The sequence below is a fragment of the Podarcis bocagei genome (genome assembly GCF_964188305.1).
Source record: "Podarcis bocagei genome assembly, chromosome: 11".
In the NCBI taxonomy this organism is placed as follows: Eukaryota; Metazoa; Chordata; class Lepidosauria; order Squamata; family Lacertidae; genus Podarcis; species Podarcis bocagei.
In genome coordinates this window covers 986,488-1,007,136 of record NC_138136.1, presented here as the reverse complement: position 1 = coordinate 1,007,136, position 20,649 = coordinate 986,488, and the positions used below count along the sequence as shown (strand labels likewise).

At 42.1% G+C, this 20,649-nt stretch overlaps 1 protein-coding gene and 1 long non-coding RNA gene across 6 annotated transcripts in view; one reads left to right on the top strand and one right to left on the bottom strand.

The window, feature by feature from the left end:
* Positions 1-20,649, top strand: part of LOC308597894 — a 208,707-nt gene that overhangs the window by 120,436 nt on the left and 67,622 nt on the right. The window lies entirely within an intron of this gene.
* The window catches only part of PIP5K1B (phosphatidylinositol-4-phosphate 5-kinase type 1 beta), a gene marked incomplete at its 3' end in the record, with an annotated part of 92,399 nt that overhangs the window by 58,413 nt on the left and 13,337 nt on the right, over positions 1-20,649 (bottom strand). For 4 of the 5 annotated variants that reach the window (XM_081213742.1, XM_081213739.1, XM_081213741.1 and 1 more), the window contains exons 2-3: positions 8,195-8,276; positions 6,716-6,799 (exon numbers count right to left, since the gene is read on the bottom strand). In XM_081213742.1, coding sequence (XP_081069868.1) covers positions 6,716-6,799 — 84 coding nt within the window. In that variant the 5' untranslated portion in view covers positions 8,195-8,276. The remainder of the gene's footprint in view (positions 1-6,715; positions 6,800-8,194; positions 8,277-20,649) is intronic. The other variant, XM_081213740.1, reaches the window with a different exon arrangement.

The following is a 20,649-nucleotide window of genomic DNA, read 5'->3' as shown; positions in this document are numbered from 1 at the left end:
TTCAATTGTTCAGGAGCCGAGGTACGATTGTATTCTGCCTGCATAGTTTTTAGTGTTACTGTTGCTGTGAACCAATGCATAATTATAAAGTAAGTAAATCTTATTTTAAAATTTATTTTACAAGTTGTTGCTGATTCTTTATTAAGCGGGGTAAGAAAGGGGAGCCAACTTATTTCACAGCTAGACTTGTCAAAGCCAGGTTTTACAGTCTAATTCCTATGCTTTTAATTTAGCTGCCAAGAATGGAATTTTGAAACTCTGTTTAACCCACACATGTGGGTGCCTAGAGGGAGAAATTGCAATTAATATATCCTCTCCTACTATTAAAGCCCACTCCACAATTAGAAAGGTTTCGCTATGTTCTAAGGCAATCCCAGAAAAGATGGAACATAGAATCATAGAATAGAATCATAGAATCCTAGAGTTGGAATAGACCACAAGGGCCATCGAGTCCAACCCCCTGCCAAGCAGGAAACACCATCAGAGCACTCCTGACATCTGGTTGTCAAGCCTCTGCTTAAAGACCTCCAAAGTAGGAGACTCCACCACACTCCTTGGCAGCAAATTCCACTGTCGAACAGCTCTTACTGTCAGGAAGTTCTTCCTAATGTTTAGGTGGAATCTTCTTTCTTGTAGTTTGGCTCCATTGCTCCGTGTCCGCTTCTCTGGAGCAGCAGAAAACAACCTTTCTCCCTCCTCTATATGACATCCTTTTATATATTTGAACATGGCTATCATATCACCCCTTAACCTCCTCTTCTCCAGGCTAAACATGCCCAGCTCCCATGAACACATGGAGGGAAAAATACAGGATGACAATGACAAGGTGACTACATTATGTAGATGCTCTACAAAAAGTGAGTGAACAAAGCATGGCTATTCTTGAGAAAAAACCTTGTGAAGAAGCACCTCAGGATAAATATTTAGAAATAAAACTAAGTAATGGTTAGTAACCTGTAATTTTTTAATAACAATTTTATAACAATTTAACATGCCACTAACATTTCATGCATTTTTAGATTTATGAATCAACAATACCATACCTAGTTTTCTTCCCAATGGCCTCCCTCTCCTGTAGGTGGAAAATGGGGTGACTGCATTACGTAATCTTACAGATATTTTCAGATTTTGACCAGTTTAACCACAACTCAGCATTACACAGAAAATCCACATATAAATCTAAAAAAGAATATATAAATCTAATAAATAATTATAATACACAGAGAATCCAACTGACAGCATGCCAGTGATTCTGATCATACTTCTTGTGTAATGTCCAAAGGATGAATTTCTCACCAGCACAGTAAAACGCACACATTTCAGATGACCTACAGCTCAAGCATCACAAAATGGGGGAGATGCAGGGACCCCCTTTCGGATTTTATACAGGAAGCACAAATGGATGAGGCATAAAGTCCTCTTTCATACTTTGTTAGCACTTCTACGAAACAATCAAGGCTGCCTGAAGTATACCTCCATTTCTTTCTGACCATCTCCTAAGATTACTTTCCACATTGTTGTTTCAGAATGAAGACAGCTTCCCTTTTTAAAATGTAATGGTTGTATCTTCAACTTGCACAAGGCTCCCACACCTACACCAGCCAACTGAAGAAAATGAAAGTAAAAGACTGCAGCTCAAATCAATCTTCCAGTGCCGTTATATTAAAATACAACTATAAATCTAAAAGGAAGCAGGTTTTGGTGCTGCAGTCCTTGAACTCCGAATGAATCACTTTCTAACTCTAAGGTTCCAGTCATATGGAGAAGGCAAATCTGAGTCATGGAACTTTTACATTGAACTCTTTGTTCTCTATTAATATGTTATTATATGTTATTATAAAGCAACAGTCAACTCAATTTACCTTTAAGTAGGGCCTTTTTCCAACTTGAGAAAAATATATACCGTATTTTTCGCCCTATAGGACGCACTTTTTCCCCTCCAAAAATGAAGGGGAAATCTGGGTGCGTCCTATGGGGCGAATGCAGGCTTTTGCTGAAGCTTGGAGAGCGAGAGGGGTCAGTGCGCACCGACCCCTCTCGCTCTCCAGGCTTCAGGAACACATCCGCAGCCTAGGCAGCCCTATGGGAGGTCCGGCAGGGATGTCTAGGCTGCGGATAGCAGCCTGCCGCTCGGCGGGCGGGGCACCCTGAAGCAGAGCGCCCCCCCGCGCCAGGCAGACATCCGCAGCGTGGGGAGCCTTGCCGGAGGTCCCGGCAAGGCTCCCCACGTTGCGGATAGCAGCCTGCCGCCCGGCGGGCGGGGTGCCCTGAAGCAGAGCGCCCCCCGCGCCAGGCAGACATCCGCAGCGTGGGGAGCCTTGCAGGAGTTCCCGACAAGGCTCCCCATGCTGCAGATAGCGGCCTGCTACCCGGCCGAGGGGCGCCCTGAAGCAGAGCGCCCCCCGCGCCCGGCAGACATCCGCAGCGTGGGGACCCTTGCAGGAGTTCCCGACAAGGCTCCCCACACTGCAGATAGCAGCCTGCTGCCCGGCCGAGGGGCGCCCTGAAGCAGAGCGCCCCCCACGCCAAGCAGACATCCGCAGCGTTGGGAGCCTTGCAGGAGCTCCCGGCAAGGCTCCCCACGCTGCGGATAGCAGCCTGCTGCCCGGCGCGAGGGGCGCCCTGAAGCAGAGCGCCCCCCGCGCCAGGCAGACATCTGCAGCGTGGGGAGCCTTGCAGGAGTTCCCGGCAAGGCTCCTCACGCCGCGGATAGCAGCTTGCCACCCCGCGGGGGGGGGGGCGCCCTGATGCAGAGCGCCCCTCGCGCGGGGCAGACATCGGCCAGCCCCACAAGCTCGGGGGACAGCAGGGAGGCGCAGCGCCGCCATCCCGCTGTTCCTCGACCTGGTTCTGTTTCCCCGACCTGCTTTTGGGGGGGAAATAAAGGAAAAAATTTTCCCCTTTATTTCCCCCCCCAAAAAACTAGGTGCGTCCTATGGGACGGAGCGTCCTATGGGGCGAAAAATACGGTAACTTTTTTGCCCCTCCATTGATAAATATTTCCCTTTAGGAATATAATAATCCATAAACACCTGGGATATAATCTGTACAAAGTCAGCAGCTGCTTGAATGCTCAACCTGCAAACCATTGGCTATTAAAATATGCAACAGAAAGAAGTGGAAACAGGCAGAATACAGCCTTAATATTTATAGTTGTTATCTGTAATCAGTAACTATTGTGCAACCTTTGGAACAATGATAAGAAGAACTTCCATATGTGTACCAATTCTAGAAAGGATTCAGATTCTGCTACTCCAAAATGCATCAGCACATTTTTGCTTTTTCACAGAAGTAATACAGTACTAGAAATGCCAGTACATGATCCACACACATCCTTCCAAAGTGGGGACATAGGTTTCCAGGTGGGAGTTGATCATGGTGAGGGTTCACCTTTGGTAAAGACTGTTCTCCAATTGGAGCACTCGCAGGCCAGTGTTTCCCAGTGTTTATACTACATTTTTTTAGATTGGCCTTGAGAGTCTTTGAACCTCTTTTGTTGACCACCAGCAGTACACTTTCCATTTTAAAGTTTGGAATAGAGTAGTTGCTTTGGAAGACGATAATCAGCATCCGCACATCACTAGTCCAACGAAGTTGATGTTGAAGAATCATTGCTTCAACACTGGTGATCTTTGCTTCATCCAGTACACTGGCATTAGTTTACCTGCTTTTCCAAGTGATGTGTAAAAACTTTCAGAGACACCATTGATGTAATCTTTTGAGGAGCTGGAAATGGTGTTTATAAGTGGTCCACATTTCACAAGCATACAGTAAAATAGCTTTGTAAACAAGCATTTTGGTTTCCCTGCAAATGTCCTGGTCCTCAAACACTCTGCACTTCAATCGGGAGAAAGCCGCACTCACAGAGCTCAGACGATGCTAGATTTTGGCATCAATGTTAGCCCTTGTGGAAAGAGAACTGCCCAAGTAGGAGAAGTGATCAACATCTCCCAACATTACACCATTGAGTTGGATTTGTGGCACCGCGGAGGGATTGTTTTGTGCTTGTTGGTGCAGCACTTTGGTTTTTTGGATGTTGAGTGATAGGCCAAGCTTTTCTTAACCTTCTTCAAAGATATTTAGGATAGGTGCGGCACTCATCTCCACTTTCCAGACAAGAAAGCCGATGTTTTTCCACAGACAGCTTTTCCGGGTCATGGCCAGCGTGACTAAACCGCTTCTGATGGAAGCCAGAACGCACGGAAACACGGTTTACCTTTTTGCCATAGCAGTACCTGTTTATCTACTTGCACTGGTGTGCTTTCAAACTGCTAGGTTGGCAGGAAATGGGACAGAGCAATGGGAGCTCACCCCGCCGCGCAAATTCAAACCACCATCTTATGACTGGCTAGCCCAAGAGGCTTGGTGGTTTAGACCCCAGGACCACCCGAGTCCCATTCAAATGTAGCCCTACTGAGGTCCTACTAGGGTCCATGTGAACGCTTCTATGTAAGTAGCATAAGTATTACCCTTAAAGATAATGTTTAACGACACTACCCAGAGCCTAATAAGAAACCTCCCTCAAATCAATGTTAGCCAGTTACATAAATAAGTTTCTGGAAGGTAAACCATTGCATATAATTACACAAAAACATCTTGTGATTCATTTCTAAGAACAGATATTTCTGTTTATACAGGTAATCTTTCAGAGTGTCTGATTTTATTACTTGTCCAAATAAGTGAACTGCATGAATTACCAAAAGAGAACTGCGGTTATGAAAATTACTATTGCCAGAACAGCACATGGAAAATACCACTAAGTCTCAGGCATATTTCCATGTTTACATTTTATCTTATGGACAATTAGATGAATAGCTGCCAGCTTTCAGATTTGAAAATAATGGATCAGCAGCCTCGAAAATAGGGGATTAGCAGCCTCACCTGTCCCGGGGACAGTCTACGGGATATCTAACAATCTGGGATAGCAGTGGGAAGCAGCGGGAAACGGCGCTGGAATAAGGGAATTTCCCACAAAAAAAGGGAAGGTTGATAGCTATGACTAGATGTCAAACCAGAAACTAAAACTTTCCATATGACTTTTCCCCTTGTTCAACATACTCTCAAAATAGAACAAAATCTCTGCAAATGGTACAATTATTATTAAGAGATAGTGCAGAATGAAGAACCAAAAAAATTTGTATTCTGGCAGCAAATTCTGCTTGTTCCATGGATTTTATGGGCCTCTCTTGGTTCTCTCTGTCACCTCCCATAAGCATCACTGCACCATCAATATGGAAGCAAGTCTGAATACGGAGTTACTCAGCTAAAACTAATTGAGAATCTTTTGATGTATCCATTCCCATGGACCCACCAAGATGCAGATAGGAAAAGCACAGGAAACCCTTCATCCAAATTTTGTCACTGGATCTTCCATATGTAAGCTGCTTACTGAGTCACAACATCCTGATGGTGGAGTCTGTTGTGGCTGATTTCATGATTGTGGCCATCACTGGGTTGTTAGCAGCCATAAAGGGCTCTGGAAACCACATTTTGTCTCTCCTGGACTTTTCAGAACAATTTGAGAGATTTTCCAATTCCTTAAAATTTAGGCTATTTCTAAATGCAAGTTCAGAGTCTTCTGTTTATGTTAAACTGCAAAATTTAAATGTCATTAAGAGAATAGGCCAAGTTTAATTTCCAGCTTTAAAAGTTCTCATCTCTGTCACATTAAACATTCCAGAGAGTAAATATTAGATTTGTTTATTTCTACAGGACAGTGTGCTAAACTGAGGGGCTCTCAGGCTGGATGCAAAATAACAACTTTATGTAAGTTGCTTCTCCAAAGGTGCATTTGCAGTCGATCAGTGCATTTAAAAAAATAAATAAATCAAGTAATCCAAGATTACTAAGCCTTCTCATTGGCTGCTACTGCCTGCACTTTGGATAAGTAACAACAAGCAACAGCAGCCATCAGAGAGGACAAGGAAAGGATCGGGGATGCGGTTTCCGTGATCTTCTCTAACAAGAAAAAGGAAGGCGAGTGGGCAACAAGCTTCCTCCTTGATGGGGAAGGGTAGGAAGGCCAAGGTGAGGTTGCGGCTTCTCCCCAGCTTGTGTGGCTGCTGCATCCAGGAATGAGATGTGTGCAGTGCAGCTGGCTGAGTGCTGAATGGGACACAGCTGTGGGCAACCTGTATCAACTTCACTGGTGTCTAGCATAAAAGCAAGACTAGAAGGAGAGACTAGGGTAATTGTCAGCAGGTTCCAGGACCCTGTTTGTTGTGAGATTTTGAGGGGTGATCTGTGAGTTGGTTTGGGCCCTTGCTGACAGCTGCCATAGCTTGATGGAGTCCTGGGTGAGAGTCTGGAGTCAGAGAGGTTTTGAGTGGGGAGGTGTGTCAGAAGTGGAAGGAACAGGTATCAGTATATGTTTAATAGTAATTTGAATTAACATTTTTACTGTGTATTTTTGTAACATTTGTTGCTTTAGTTTGCATCACTTAAGAGATATTTTTATATTTTAAGTGGTATAGAAAGGGTCTGCCTAAATTAATAAATGTGGCTGCTAGCCACGACTGGGAGGGAAGCTTTTGTAAATTTAACTCCATATTAAGATGACAACATGTGAACTAGCCCTAAAAGATCTTTGAGACTGCCCCACTCTTGAAATAAATCTTCTGCTTTGGTGTAGTTCATGGGGGGGGATTAGAAGTGTCAACATTAGTGTTCTGTACCAGTGTACAATATTTCCGAAAAAGTTACATGCAACAAAAACCTTTTTGTACGTTTTCTCCTCGTTTTGTTTTGTTTCATTTTGTTTTCCGGAAGGAGGATCTCCATTTTCAGATATAGACTGCATCTGAAAAGTTTTAAAAAATATATCTAAGGATTTGAATACAAGTTGTATATAATAGTCAAATAATAAAGCAGTAAACATAAAATAAGAACAGCATCAGATCAACACTGGAGTAGAAGTCAGTAAAATGTCAGAAAGAGAGAGGGAGTATATAGCCTAAAAGACAGATCAAATGCCATTAAAAGCAGAAAAGAACACAAAGGACATTGCGGCACCTAAAAGATAATAATAAAAGGTGCCTTGGACTGACAGACCACTCATTAGCTGTGTCCTGGTTCACACATCTAATTAAACCGTATTTTAAAATGAACTATGAATTAATGTGCCTGCTTTTCAACAGTTCCTATGGAGCTCCTCTCCAGCTTGCTGCCCTGCTGCAGATGAAGCAAGCCACAGCCTGGCTTGTCATGCCATCCAAACTTGAACTCGTAGTTTATTTTACTCTAAGTAAATCACTAGCAGTAAGCCAAGAACAATCAGTGGTTATCCTTCATGGGTTCTTTGGAGAGAAACAAACCACAAGGCCAGGTTTGGATGACATGGCAATGGCTTGCTTCATCTGCAGCACAGCAGCAGCAGCAGGAGAGGAACGCCACAGGGACTTTTGAACAGCATATAACAGTGTTTGTTTGTTTTAAACAATGGTTTAATGCAGTGGTGGGGAACCTCCAATGCTTGGGCCTAATAAAGACTGCCAGACAGTTTGAGATTAACCTGCCCACCTTTCCTTGGCACAGCCAAGTTCAAAAAGGAATTCAAGTTGCAGCTGTAGCTTGAAGTTTCATTCACCTGATGATTACATCATGCTGCAAGGTGGACAGACCCCCTCACAGAGGCCTACCTTGGGTTCATGTGACAGTCAAACTGGACCAGTAATGCTTGTCTTTTATGGTCATAGCTTTAGTTTTAGTCCTCAATGTAAACAGAGGGTGGTGGTAGAAGAACTTAACCACAGACGGCAGCCTCCTCTGAATACCAGCTGCTGAGACTCACAAGTGCGTGTGTTGGGGGGCGGAGTGCTCTTGCACTCAGCTCCTGCTTCTGGGCTTCCCATCGACATTTGGTTGGCCACTGTGAGAACAGGTTTCTGGACTAGATGGGTCTTTTGCCTGATCCAGAAGGGTTCCTCTTAACAATCTTCTTACTATAGAAGTTACCAGGAAATATATGCTTCTGATTTTAGAGCATTGATTCAACATTTTTGACACCCGAAAGACCAATGTTGAGCTGAATCACTACAAAAATAAAGCAGGAGGGTACTTCAAAACTGTCCTTGGACCGCAGCACCACAAGTCTCTCTTTTGCTTTCTCCAGCCTATGCCTGAATATACCACCTACACCAGAAGAAGCAGTCTTATAAACTCTGTTAGATTAATACTGTTATTACAAGGAACCTACCTTTCCCAGCTATGTTGCAAATAATCTGGACTTTAGAGAGACAACCAGCCCATTCATGGATGCTGTCAGTTTTTCCAAGACCCTGTTAAAGCAAAACATAGTTACTTATTTATTCATTTACAGAGTTTATATGCTGCCCAATTAACCATATAAATTATATTATACCTTACATGTGCACACCTAGTTGCAGTGAGCCAGTCACAAGTTCCTCATTTCTATGCTCAAATGCAGCCTTTGTCCTAAATACAATGTCAAAGTCTCAATGACCTCCTAATTATAAAACATTCTCAGAAGGTGGTAAATCCACAAAATAAAATACTGTGCCTGTCTTGAAGAAAGGAGAAAGGAGATGACTGGGAAAGGGGCAACCTATCTGAATGGACCTGATTATAAACAGGGTTAGAACTCTTCCCTAGGGGCCCAATCCTTTTACTTCTGCTTCCCATGAATGATTCAAATTCATGCAAATAACTGAATTTATTATGTTTAAGTAGGAGGCTGCTGAACAAGTAGCAAATAAAATGAAGGTAGTTCTTTTGGTCTGAAAGAAAGACTCCATAATTGGAAGTACCTTTATTAGGACTAACCAAAATGTTACAAAATTGTAGTAAGCTTTCCAGTCTATTGGGCAACTGTTACACTGAGGTGTTTTGGTGGGAGGGATGAAGAAGATGTGTAAAAGTATAACACAATGTTCACAAAGACCATGCTTAAAGCATGGAAAGAAGAAGTAGGCAAACTGTCCCCAACCCCATCCCCACTAATCCCCCTGGCACACCACCCATTATTCCAACACGCAGCTCAAAATCTCCAGATAAAAACCTGGCAAGCCAAAGGCTTATAATGCCTAGCAGACTTCTACAAAAAGAAGAAACCCATATCAACACAAGAAATACAAGACAAACTAGGGGACACCCAAATGCCCTGGGTAACACACCACCAATTACATGCCCTCTTAAACGACCCAGTAGTAAAATCAGCAGCAACTAGGCCCTTGACAACCTTTGAAAACCTCCTCCTAACAACAAAAGGACACAGCAAAGGGATGGTATCCACAATATACAAAATACTGCTCCAAAATCCCACAAACCCCCTCAATGTAATAAAAAAAACAATGGGAGGACGACGTAGGCTATGAGATTAACCCCACCTAGTAGACCAGAATGTGGTCCAAACCTCCCTTTAAATCCATATCAGAGAAAAGAACTCACTCTGAAACTCACAGGTGGTACCTAACACCACGGAAAATAATGCTAATATGCCCAAGAACCTCACCAAAATGCTGGAGAGGATGCACCTCCACAGGCACATACCTCCACATGTGATGGGAATGCCTCAAAATCCAACTCTTTTGGACAACAATCATACAAGAAATATGCAAAATAATTAAGCAAGTATTAGAAGTCACCCCAGAACTGGCCCTACTAAACATCTTCCAAGATTATAATGCCCACTCACACCACAAAGAGCTCATAACCCACCTACTCTCAGCAGCCAGAAACATCATAGCCAGACACTGGAGAGACCTGTCAGGAGGAAGCATGGACCAAAGGTATCAAATAGTATGGGAAACAGCCTTATTAGAAAAACTAACCAATAAACTGAAACTGACAAATAGAAGAAGACGCCTTCACCCTGGTATGGTTCCCCTTTAACATACACAGTCCAACAAGACAACAACAACAAGAATCCGCCGACAGCATATGAATCAATCTGGCTAGCCTGATTCAAAAATGCACACTCACAAAAACAAATCTCACTACAACCAACGAAAGACAACCAACCACACCCTAGGCCACCCCCAACCTCTCACCGCCAAGGAAATACAACAAGTGAATAGTTAGAGAACCGACACAACACCCTCCCCCCAAGTAGAATAGAAGCATAACCACCCAACCCCACTCACCATTCCCCCTTCCCCTCTTCCTCACCCCTCCTCTTCTTCTTCTTCTTCCTAATTGTTTGAATCAATTCATGAACCAAGAACTTATACATTGATCACTAATAATGAAACATATGTTGTAGATATTTTTTCACATTATGCTATTTTTGTGATATACAAATGACATGAGAAAACCTGGCATGCTTATTTATATAACATTATTCTTATTTATAGGTAAAGGGTAAAGGGACCCCTGACCATTAGGTCCAGTCGTGACTGACTCTGGGGTTGGGGCGCTCATCTCGCTTTATTGGCAGAGGGAGCCAGTGTACAGCTTCCAGGTCACGTGGCCAGCATGACTAAGCCGCTTCTGGCGAACCAGAGCAGTGCACAGAAACGCTGTTTACCTTCCCGCCGGAGCGGTACCTATTTATCTACTTTGACGTGCTTTCAAACTGCTAGGTTGGCAGGAGCAGGGACCGAACAACGGGAGCTCACCCCATCGCAGGGATTCGAACCGCCGACCTTCTGATCGGCAAGTCCTAGGCTCTGTGGTTTAACCCACAGTGCCACCCGTGTCTTGTTTATAAAACCCACCAAAACACACACAAAAAAACCACACTAATCCACCACTATCCTGAGATACAATCAGCAGCTTCAAAATTTTCCTCCAATAATAGCAAAACATTCGTGCTCAATGTGAAAGAGAGGCTAGGTTGTGCTCAATATATCTGGAAATTTTATTCAACAACATTTTTATCCATATGAACATTGCCCTGTAAAATTGCCAAGGTTAGGGAGACATATGGTGAACTCCTGACTTGAAGAACAATTGACCATGCAAGAAGCTCAACCATATAAAGAACACGGTTCTGTTAATTTAACTGTCTTGAATGTTGAGATGGGATAGAAATTTGGCTCAGTTTGCATTTAAATATGAAGTTCTCTAATTCACACTTTCCAAAACAATACTGAAAAAACACAGCCATCTTTCAAAATTCGCACTTTTTGAAATTTGCAATGCAGTTCTCTAGCCAAGTAAAGTGTACAAAAATGCATGCATACAAATGCATATACAAGTCAAAATAGCATACCATGATGCATTATATTAAGGGGAATTGTGTATGCTAGGAGAAATTTGAACTGAAATGCTGATGAATTTTCATGAGAAAAGAAATTCACAAACTAATATGGAAATGTGGACAACTGAACTTAAAATGAAAAGTAACAGGTAAAGTGAGAAATAGAGAGAAAGAGAAATGGATAGATTCAGCCACCCCTACTTGCATGTCTGAAACTTTCCATCTCTTCTGTAGTCCTGGACAAAGTTTTAGCAGGATCCGGATGCAGAAGTGTTCTTATGCAAATTCGTTTAGGCATCCCACTATGCTGTTATTCTTGGGAAAGTATCAGTATGTTCTCCGACAGGGCTGGAAGACTGCCAGTCCTCCTCAAGTTCAACATTTGCTTGGTAGGCATTTTTTACTAACTCAGTTTCTTTAAATATTTCTGCTGCCCAGTGAGTGTGTCACATTCCTGCAGAGTTACAGAAGAGATTCTGCAACTAAAATGCACACCCACCCACCAATTCTTGCCACTTTGGTGCAGCCCTCCTTTGAGTCTAACAAAAGGGAAACTCCTGGAGTGTCACAGTTTTTGATCTCTGCCTCCAAACCACCTATCTAGCTGAGATTAAAGAAATGCCGGGGAAAATGTGTTTTCCCCCCAAACATGGAGGCCCAGAATAAGAGCCTCATGTTCAGTAAACATGGCAGACATCTAATATAGGTCTAAATTGAAACTCTTTCCTGTTAGGCTCTCTCCAAAAAAACAGGGCGCTACTAGAAAAGACTGTACCAGCATGAAGTTTTGGATGCATTCTATTCATTCCAGGAGTTACAGGAATAGTTTTGATTGCTCAGATGCTGCACCCATCTGTAGTCAGATCCCCTCTGGTATAACAGGCTACTAGTAAACCAGAAAGCACACAGTTCCTGGTTTCACACATGCAAGTAGCAGGGGCCCACTTAGCCTTTATAAATCTACACCACATGAGGGGTGAAACTCATATTTCCTCAAATATCAAAACAAACAAACACGGTTTTGCATACTCCAGCTCATGAGGACCTGAAAAACAGAGAATACTATCAACTGCAAAGGAATGCCAGTTATAATTATGACAAACGTAATACTGATTACAACCAGTAAAATGCCTCTGCAGCATAAAATCTGCAAATCACATTTTCTCAAGCACAACTGTGTACCCTGAAGAGCTTGCTACAGCTTTAATAGCAGTGTTCAATAAGTATTTCCTTATAGCATTATCTGGTCTATGTAATAGCAATAACTGCATAGCAGAAATGTGAATTAATTAAAGTGAATTTTAATGATACTAAAGTCATGGAAACTATAGCTTATTATTAACAAACTCAAAATCATAGTACAGTGGTGCCCCGCAAGACGAAAAACTCGCTAGACGAAAGGGTTTTTCGGTTTTGCGTTGCTTCGCTAGACGAATTTCCCTATGGGCTTGCTTCGCAAGACGAAAACATCTTGCGCTTTTTTTTTAAAGCTGCTTGAAGAGGCGCAGTTGCGACGGACCGTGCTTCGCAAGACGAAAAACACTGCAAGACGAAAAGACTCACAGAACGAATTATTCTCGACTTGCGAGGCACCACTGTACAGCTAAATCATCCCCCCCCCCCAGGAAATGGTCTGCTAGTCTCAATTTCTATGATGGGCAAATGTGCTAAAAATATCAAATATCTTTTAAAGCTCACATACTGAATCTCTCTAGATAATTCTCAAAGCTACACAGACAAGTGTAAAGGATAGCAAGATAAAACTGAGTATCCCCAGGCTTCAAGTTCAGAATCACTAACACAAACTGAGTTCTGAAAGGTCAGATACATGGTGAAATTCACAAGAATGGCTGAGGGCAGGAATGGCCAGCTGGCAGCCTCAGAGCCGCCTGAGAACTCCAGCGGCCCTTTTGCAGCTCTGGAAAGATGAAGAAGCAGCCTGACTAAAAAGCAAACAGAACTTCGAAGCACATGACAAAAGTGATCATTTGCTACAAAACAAAGGTAAGACAAAACAAAAATGCCCTGTCCCAAAGGAGCAGCCAATCCACATCAAATGGGAAATTAATTATCCTCTCCTCTGTAACACCAGTCCTGTCATATCCAGAACCCACAGCATCCAGGCTTCTGGAAACAACACAGTAATGGAGGCTGCAATCCTATGCACACACTAGGAGTAAAGGTCACTTAACTCAGCTGTGAGCTTTTTCTGCAAATGCACCACTTACCATGTTTTGTGGGGGTTAAAACATCCCCCTCCTTAAAATGAAATGAGGCAAAGAGCAGGCTGACAGCAGCCTGACCTGCAAAAATGAGCAGATGATTATATTAGCTCCATGTTATGAAAACTCACACCTGCTTATTTCTGCAGATCAAGCTGTTTGTTTAAAAGGCTGGGTTGGGTACAGGCATTGCAACCACAAGGAGAAGGAAAGGTCTGTCCCATCACAAGAGTATCATATACTATGATTTATATGGTCAGAATCTAAGTTAATGAAACAGGGAAGGACAAAAGATATTTGTGCTTTGGTTTTTTTTTTACAAGGACAGCTGCAAACATCACTACAAATACTGTAAGCACATACACGTCATTCCATTTGCTAACTAGAAGAAATTTATATACAAAAGATCCACAACATTTTCAGCACCTTGTTAAGTTTTATATCCTTCTTCGTGCATTTCAGTTGCTAAAAAAGTACATAAAAGAAAGTAACTTGAAAATGATGGCTTTGCTGGGTTTTAGGGCTGTCACCTAGTAAAAGAAATATCAATCATATAGTTTTCATTAGTCAATTAATTCAGCTAGGTATCTGCATATTAAAAAAATAGCTCTGAAGGAAAAATAGCATTATTTTCAGTGATCCATAACCAGAAGTAGCAATGGAAGGTGAAAGCCGGAGAAGAGGTGGTAGAAGAAGACTGGAAAAAATTTAAAGACTACTTGCAGAAATACTGTAAAATTAATGAATGTTAAAGGGATGTTGGATTCAAAATAAGCGGTTTTGGCAAAAAGATTAACAAGAATATGTGAATACGGATTGACAATGGTTTAAAATATATAGTTTTAATAGGTTAAGATATTGAGTAAAGATAAATGATAGAGGGTAAGGATTTGCTGAATTAACTACCGGTATGTGAACTGGAATACAAAAAAGGGGGGGGGGTGAGGAGGTCAGGAAACAAGTAAATGAAATATAAGACATGAAAATATTGATTTCTTTTTAATTTTTTCTTACTTTTTATGTGTTTTTTTGTATCTCTTTTTCTTTTATTATTGTTATTCTTTTTATTTCTTATTTTTAATCTTGTAACCTTTTATTGTCTGTAAAATTTCAATAATTTTTTTTTTAAAAAAAAAGAAAAAAAGGAAGGTGCAAGCCACCTCTGACTTTGTTTGTTTGTTTGTTTAATTTGTATCTGAAGTGGTCATCAGAGAGTAGTGCAGAATCAAGAATGGCCTGCCTGACATAATGCTTGCAAGTGCCTAGGTTGTTAAGACTATATAACCCAAGGCTGGCTATGTTCAAATTCCAAGCAAGGGCAATTTTCTTGTCTTTCCTCTGAACTGGCTTTGTATCATCAACATAGAACAAAATATGACAGTGACAATGCCACACAAAGCCAATTCAAAGCGACAGTGGAAACAATGCCATTACTCTGAGTTGGATTTGCAATATATTTATGCTCACTACATGATCCCCAATTATTAGAGATCACATTCCCAGTAATCTATGTGTGAGCAGACAAATTTAACAATTGATTAATGTGGGGGAAGCTTCACTACTCCATATATTCCTCACTCTTTAGCACATATACATGACAGAAACGTCACACCAAACTATTGTTTAAAAAGGTAACTAAGCAAACCCATGGTAGAAAATATTTCTCCTTGGTAAGCTTGATCTGTACTGGGCTGGGGAAAATGTAATATAAACATAGGAGTGTCTGGGAAAGAATATTTTGTGCCTTCAACCTTGCTGCATAAAAATTGTGTGCCTGTGCAGCCCTGGAAATTTGCTTCTAGCAACCACAATTACCATAAACAGATTAAAATAAACTTATTAGATTTTGATTACACAAGGTAAAATCAATTTATTTTCAGAAACAAATATATATGTATCTGCAGAGGACTGATACCTCTCAGAAAGGATCGATAAGCAATCAGTTTCCAGAGAACACTGTGGCCAATTTATTTTGGATAAATGAATGGTGTTTCTTATATCCAAGTAAGAACTTGTCTGAATACAGAAGCCTCTGAAAAGGATGTTGCCTCTCCCAATGGAAATAAAACATACTGAAGGGAATAATACATATTGAATTAATTCTGTACATATACAGCTTTACAAGATTATGCAAAATGTAAACATTGAATACAAATATTGCTTTTTTTTCTTCACATACATGAATTTGTGTTCACGAAATTAAAAAAAAAGAAATACAAAGGTACAGTCATAAGCTAAGAACTGCTGTGCATTCGCCATAAATCTAAATTAAGAAGAAAACATTAAATTGAATAAGACCTGATCCTTTGTTACAAACAGACGTTCTGAGCACTTAAGGGGATTTTAAGAAACATAAGTCCCACCCTTACCAGCCTCAAAAAAGAAGCAATAGTTAATCTTTGTATAACCTTTCAGTTTTAGCTCATCATTCAAGAGCTGGAGATAGAAGAATTGGCAGGATCCAAACAGCTGCAACCCCCAACCCGCTCCTGCCACTGGAACAGCATTTCAGAGACACCCCCTCAGCTCTTTTTGCTTGCGGGGGGCGGGGAGAGAGAACAGTGGAAGTATGAAATCCTGTTCCATAAGTGGAACGCTCCTTGCAGTTATTCTGTATAGCTATGGTTTCTCACAGTGTGCATGTTCATTGACTACAGTGGGATAACATGGGGGGGGGGGTCACAATGCCTCTATTGTGTCACCTACAATTCTGACCTGTCTCTGGCCAAGTTCCTTTTGACTAATAGAATAAAATATGTTTGTATTTCTGTTATGTCTGCTTCACAATGGGTATGATCAGTACAGCTGTTTGAATATTTTCAAAGATGCAGCCAACTTTGGAATGTTCTTTTGCTACAAAGAGCCAGGCATAATAAGATTTGTGATTGTAGAAGGGTGTGGGAGGAAGACTAATTAGACAGGACCCTCTCTAGCCATGGGATTAAAAGTAATAGACTAATCACCAGAACATCTCTTGTCTATAAACAATCACAGTGTGAGGCCCGTCCAGAAGAAAGTACCAGCAAATCAAAGACAATGAAACAGCACTGCCATCCAGATGTTGCCATGGCTTTTTTAAAAATTGCATTTTATTAAGGTGATTTCAGTTAAAAGAAAAAAAGTGATACAGGAAAAAAGAAGAAAAAGTGAGAGGGACAACAACACATATAAAAGCAAAAATGTTTCCATGGCTTAAGATTTTCGTTAGAATCTAACAGACCGAGGAGGTTTGTCTTTATGCGCGAGATTCAGTATAGCCTGACTGAGTGTCTGCTCACACAAGGCAGCCTCCACCTGAGCAATAGAGCCTTTACTTTCTCTCCTTTCCCCCCAGTCCCCCACACCCCCCAAAATCTGCTCAGTAGGACTGGGGTGCAGGGGGCGTTGAAGGGGCAGTTGCACAGGTGGATTTTCTCTGCACAAGCAGGACATCACTATCACCCATTGTATTTTGTTAATTATTAAGATACTAAAAAGCACAAGATGCAGAAGTAAATCTACGTAATGTTTCAGAATACTACAAAGAACACACAGTACTTTTAAACTGTGACAGAAGAATAAAACTCTGCTGTTTTAGCTATCATGCAAATTTGCTTCATATGATGTCGCAAAGTGACCCAATGGAGCACAGAAAGAGCTGAGCATACCTTCCATCCCTGCATGTTCCTTGCAGTCACAGAAAGACCTGCCCACACAGCTAGCCTAATTCTACTCTTCAAGAGAAGGCTAGCCTGTTTGTTAAGCACATGGAAACAGAAGAGACTACATCTTTGCCACTCCATGCCTGCATTTTAAGGGCTTAGTTATGTTCTTGACTTGTAACAGGGGTTTTAGTTAGTGTAGGCGACTGGCACAGTGCAACCTGAAAATCTGATTGTAGCTTTTAAGCAGCTAAACTAGGGAACAAGCAACTCTATTCTGTTCTGGGAATTCAACAAAATTCATTGAAAATGTTATTTGAGACTCTTGACAAGAATATAGTAGTAAAGTGTAAATCTGAGAATTACAATGGGTTCTCATAGAATCATAGAGTTGGAAGAGACCACAAGGGCCATCGAGTCCAACCCCCTGCCAAGCAGGAAACACCATCAGAGCACTCCTGACATCTGGTTGTCAAGCCTCTGCTTAAAGACCTCCAAAGTAGGAGACTCCACCACACTCCTTGGCAGCAAATTCCACTGTCGAACAGCTCTTACTGTCAGGAAGTTCTTCCTAATGTTTAGGTGGAATCTTCTTTCTTGTAGTTTGGATCCATTGCTCCGTGTCCGCTTCTCTGGAGCAGCAGAAAACAACCTTTCTCCCTCCTCTATGTGACATCCTTTTATATATTTGAACATGGCTATCATATCACCCCTTAACCTCCTCTTCTCCAGGCTAAACATGCCCAGCTCCCTTAACCGTTCCTCATAAGGCCTTTGACCATTTTGGTTGCCCTCTTCTGGACACGTTCCAGTTTGTCAGTGTCCTTCTTGAACTGTGGTGCCCAGAACTGGACACAGTACTCCAGGTGAGGTCTGACCAGAGCAGAATACAGTGGCACTATTACTTCCCTTGATCTAGATGCTATACTCCTATTGATGCAGCCCAGAATTGCATTGGCTTTTTTAGCTGCCGCGTCACACTGTTGGCTCATGTCAAGTTTGTGGTCAACCAAGACTCCTAGATCCTTTTCACATGTACTGCTCTCAAGCCAGGTGTCACCCATCTTGTATTTGTGCCTCTCATTTTTTTTGCCCAAGTGCAATACTTTACATTTCTCCCTGTTAAAATTCATCTTGTTTGTTTTGGCCCAGTTCTCTAATCTGTCAAGGTCGTTTTGAAGTGTGTTCCTGTCCTCTGGGGTGTTAGCCACCCCTCCCAGTTTAGTGTCATCTGCAAATTTGATCAGGATGCCCTTGAGTCCATCATCCAAGTCGTTGATAAAGATGTTGAATAAGACCGGGCCCAAGACAGAACCCTGTGGCACCCCACTAGTCACTCTTCTCCAGGATGAAGAGGAACCATTGATGAGCACCCTTTGGGTTCGGTCAGTCAGCCAGTTACAAATCCACTGAGTGGTAGCATAGTCAAGACCGCATTTTACCAGCTTCTTTACAAGAATATCATGGGGCACCTTGTCAAATGCCTTGCTGAAATCAAGGTAGGCTACATCCACTGCGTTCCCTTCATCTACCAGGCTTGTAATTCTGTCAAAAAACGAGATCAGGTTAGTCTGACATGACTTATTTTTCAGAAATCCATGCTGACTATTGGTGATCACAGCATTCCTTTCTAGGTGCTCACAGACTGTTTGCTTAATGATCTGCTCCAGAATCTTCCCTGGTATTGATGTCAGACTGACTGGGCGATAATTATTTGGGTCCTCTCTTTTCCCCTTTTTGAAAATAGGGACAACATTTGCCCTCCTCCAGTCTGCCGGGACTTCGCCTGTTCTCCAGGAATTCTCAAAGATGACTGCCAGTGGTTCTGAGATCACATCTGCCAGTTCTTTTAATACTCTTGGATGCAGTTCATCTGGCCCTGGAGACTTGAATACATCTAAACTAGCCAAGTATTCTTGTACTATCTCCTTAGTTATTCTGGGCTGTGTTTCCTTTGCTGAATCATTTGCTTCAAATTCTTCAGGTCGGGCATTGTTTTCTTTATCGGAGAAGACTGAGGCAAAGAAGGCATTGAGGAGTTCAGCCCTTTCTGTGTCCCCTGTTTGCATTTCACCATCTTCTCCTCTGAGTGACCCCACTGTTTCTTTGTTCTTCCTTTTGCTACGAACATACCCATAAAAGCCTTTTTTGTTGCTTTTAACCTCTCTAGCAAGCCTGAGTTCATTCTGTGCTTTAGCTTTTCTGACTTTGTGTCTACACGTGCTGGCTATTTGTTTGAATTCCTCTTTGGTGGTTTCCCCCATTTTCCATTTTTTGTACACATCCTTTTTTAATCTTAACTCAGTTAAAAGTTCTTTAGATAGCCACCCTGGCTTCTTTAGGCACCTTCCATGTTTCCGTCTCATTGGTATTGCCTGACGTTGTGCTTTTACTATCTCCCTCTTAACAAACTCCCAGCCATCATGAACTCCCTTTCCTTTTAGTATTACTGTCCATGGGATCTCACCCAGCACTTCCCTAGGTTTTATGAAGTCGGTTTTCTTAAAGTCAAGAAATTGAGTCCTAGTATGCTTGGCTGCTCCTTTCCGCTGTATAGTAAACTTCAGAAGAGCATGATCACTCGCGCCTAATGATCCTTCCACTTCTACCCCACTAACCAGGTCATCAACATTGGTTAGGACCAGATCTAAAATGGCTGTTCCTCTTGTTGCTTCTCCCACTTTCTGGACAATGAAGTTGTCTGCAAGGCCAGTGAGGAATCTGTTTGACCTTATGCTCTTGGCTGAGTTTGACATCCAACAAATATCCGGGTAATTGAAGTCCCCCATTACTACTATCTCCCTTCCTTTTGCATGCTTGGCCATCTGTTCCAGGAAGGCATCATCTATGTCCTCCGTTTGGCTTGGGGATCTATAGTAAACTCCCACAATGAGGTCTCTGTTATTCTTCTCTTCCTTAATTTTGACCCAAATGCTCTCAATTTGGCTTTGAGGTTCTAAATCTTGGATCTCTTCACAGGTATACACATCCCTGACATATAACGCCACTCCTCCTCCTTTCTTGTCTGGTCTGTTTCTCCGAAATAGATTGTATCCCTCCATTATTACATTCCAATCGTGGGACTTATCCCACCAGGTTTCAGTGATGCCTATTATGTCATATTTAGTTTGCTGTACCAAGAGCTCAAGCTCATCTTGTTTATTTCCCATGCTTTGCGCATTAGTGTACAGACATTGAAGTCCATTAATCATTCCCCCATGTCTCTTATTTAAGGATTTTTTCCACCCACCACTAGGTCTGCGTGCTGTTTGCTCCATTTGGTCTATGACATTTGGATGATCATCTTCATCAATTGATAGACTCCTACCTTCAGGAGCACTGTCTCCCTCCCCCACATTAGTCAGTTTAAAGCCCTCCTGATGAGGTTTCTGAGATTTTTGGCAAAAACATTTCTCCCAACCGTTGTGAGGTGCAGCCCATCGCTTGCCAGAAGTCCATCTTCAAGAAACTGCAGTCCGTGATCTAAGAATCCAAACCGTTCCTGTTTACACCATTTGCGAAGCCAGCTGTTCACTTCCACTATTTTTCCCTCTCTCCCTGGGCCACGTCGTTCAACTGGGAGGACAGATGAGATGACAATTTGTGCATTTAATTGCTTCAATTTCCT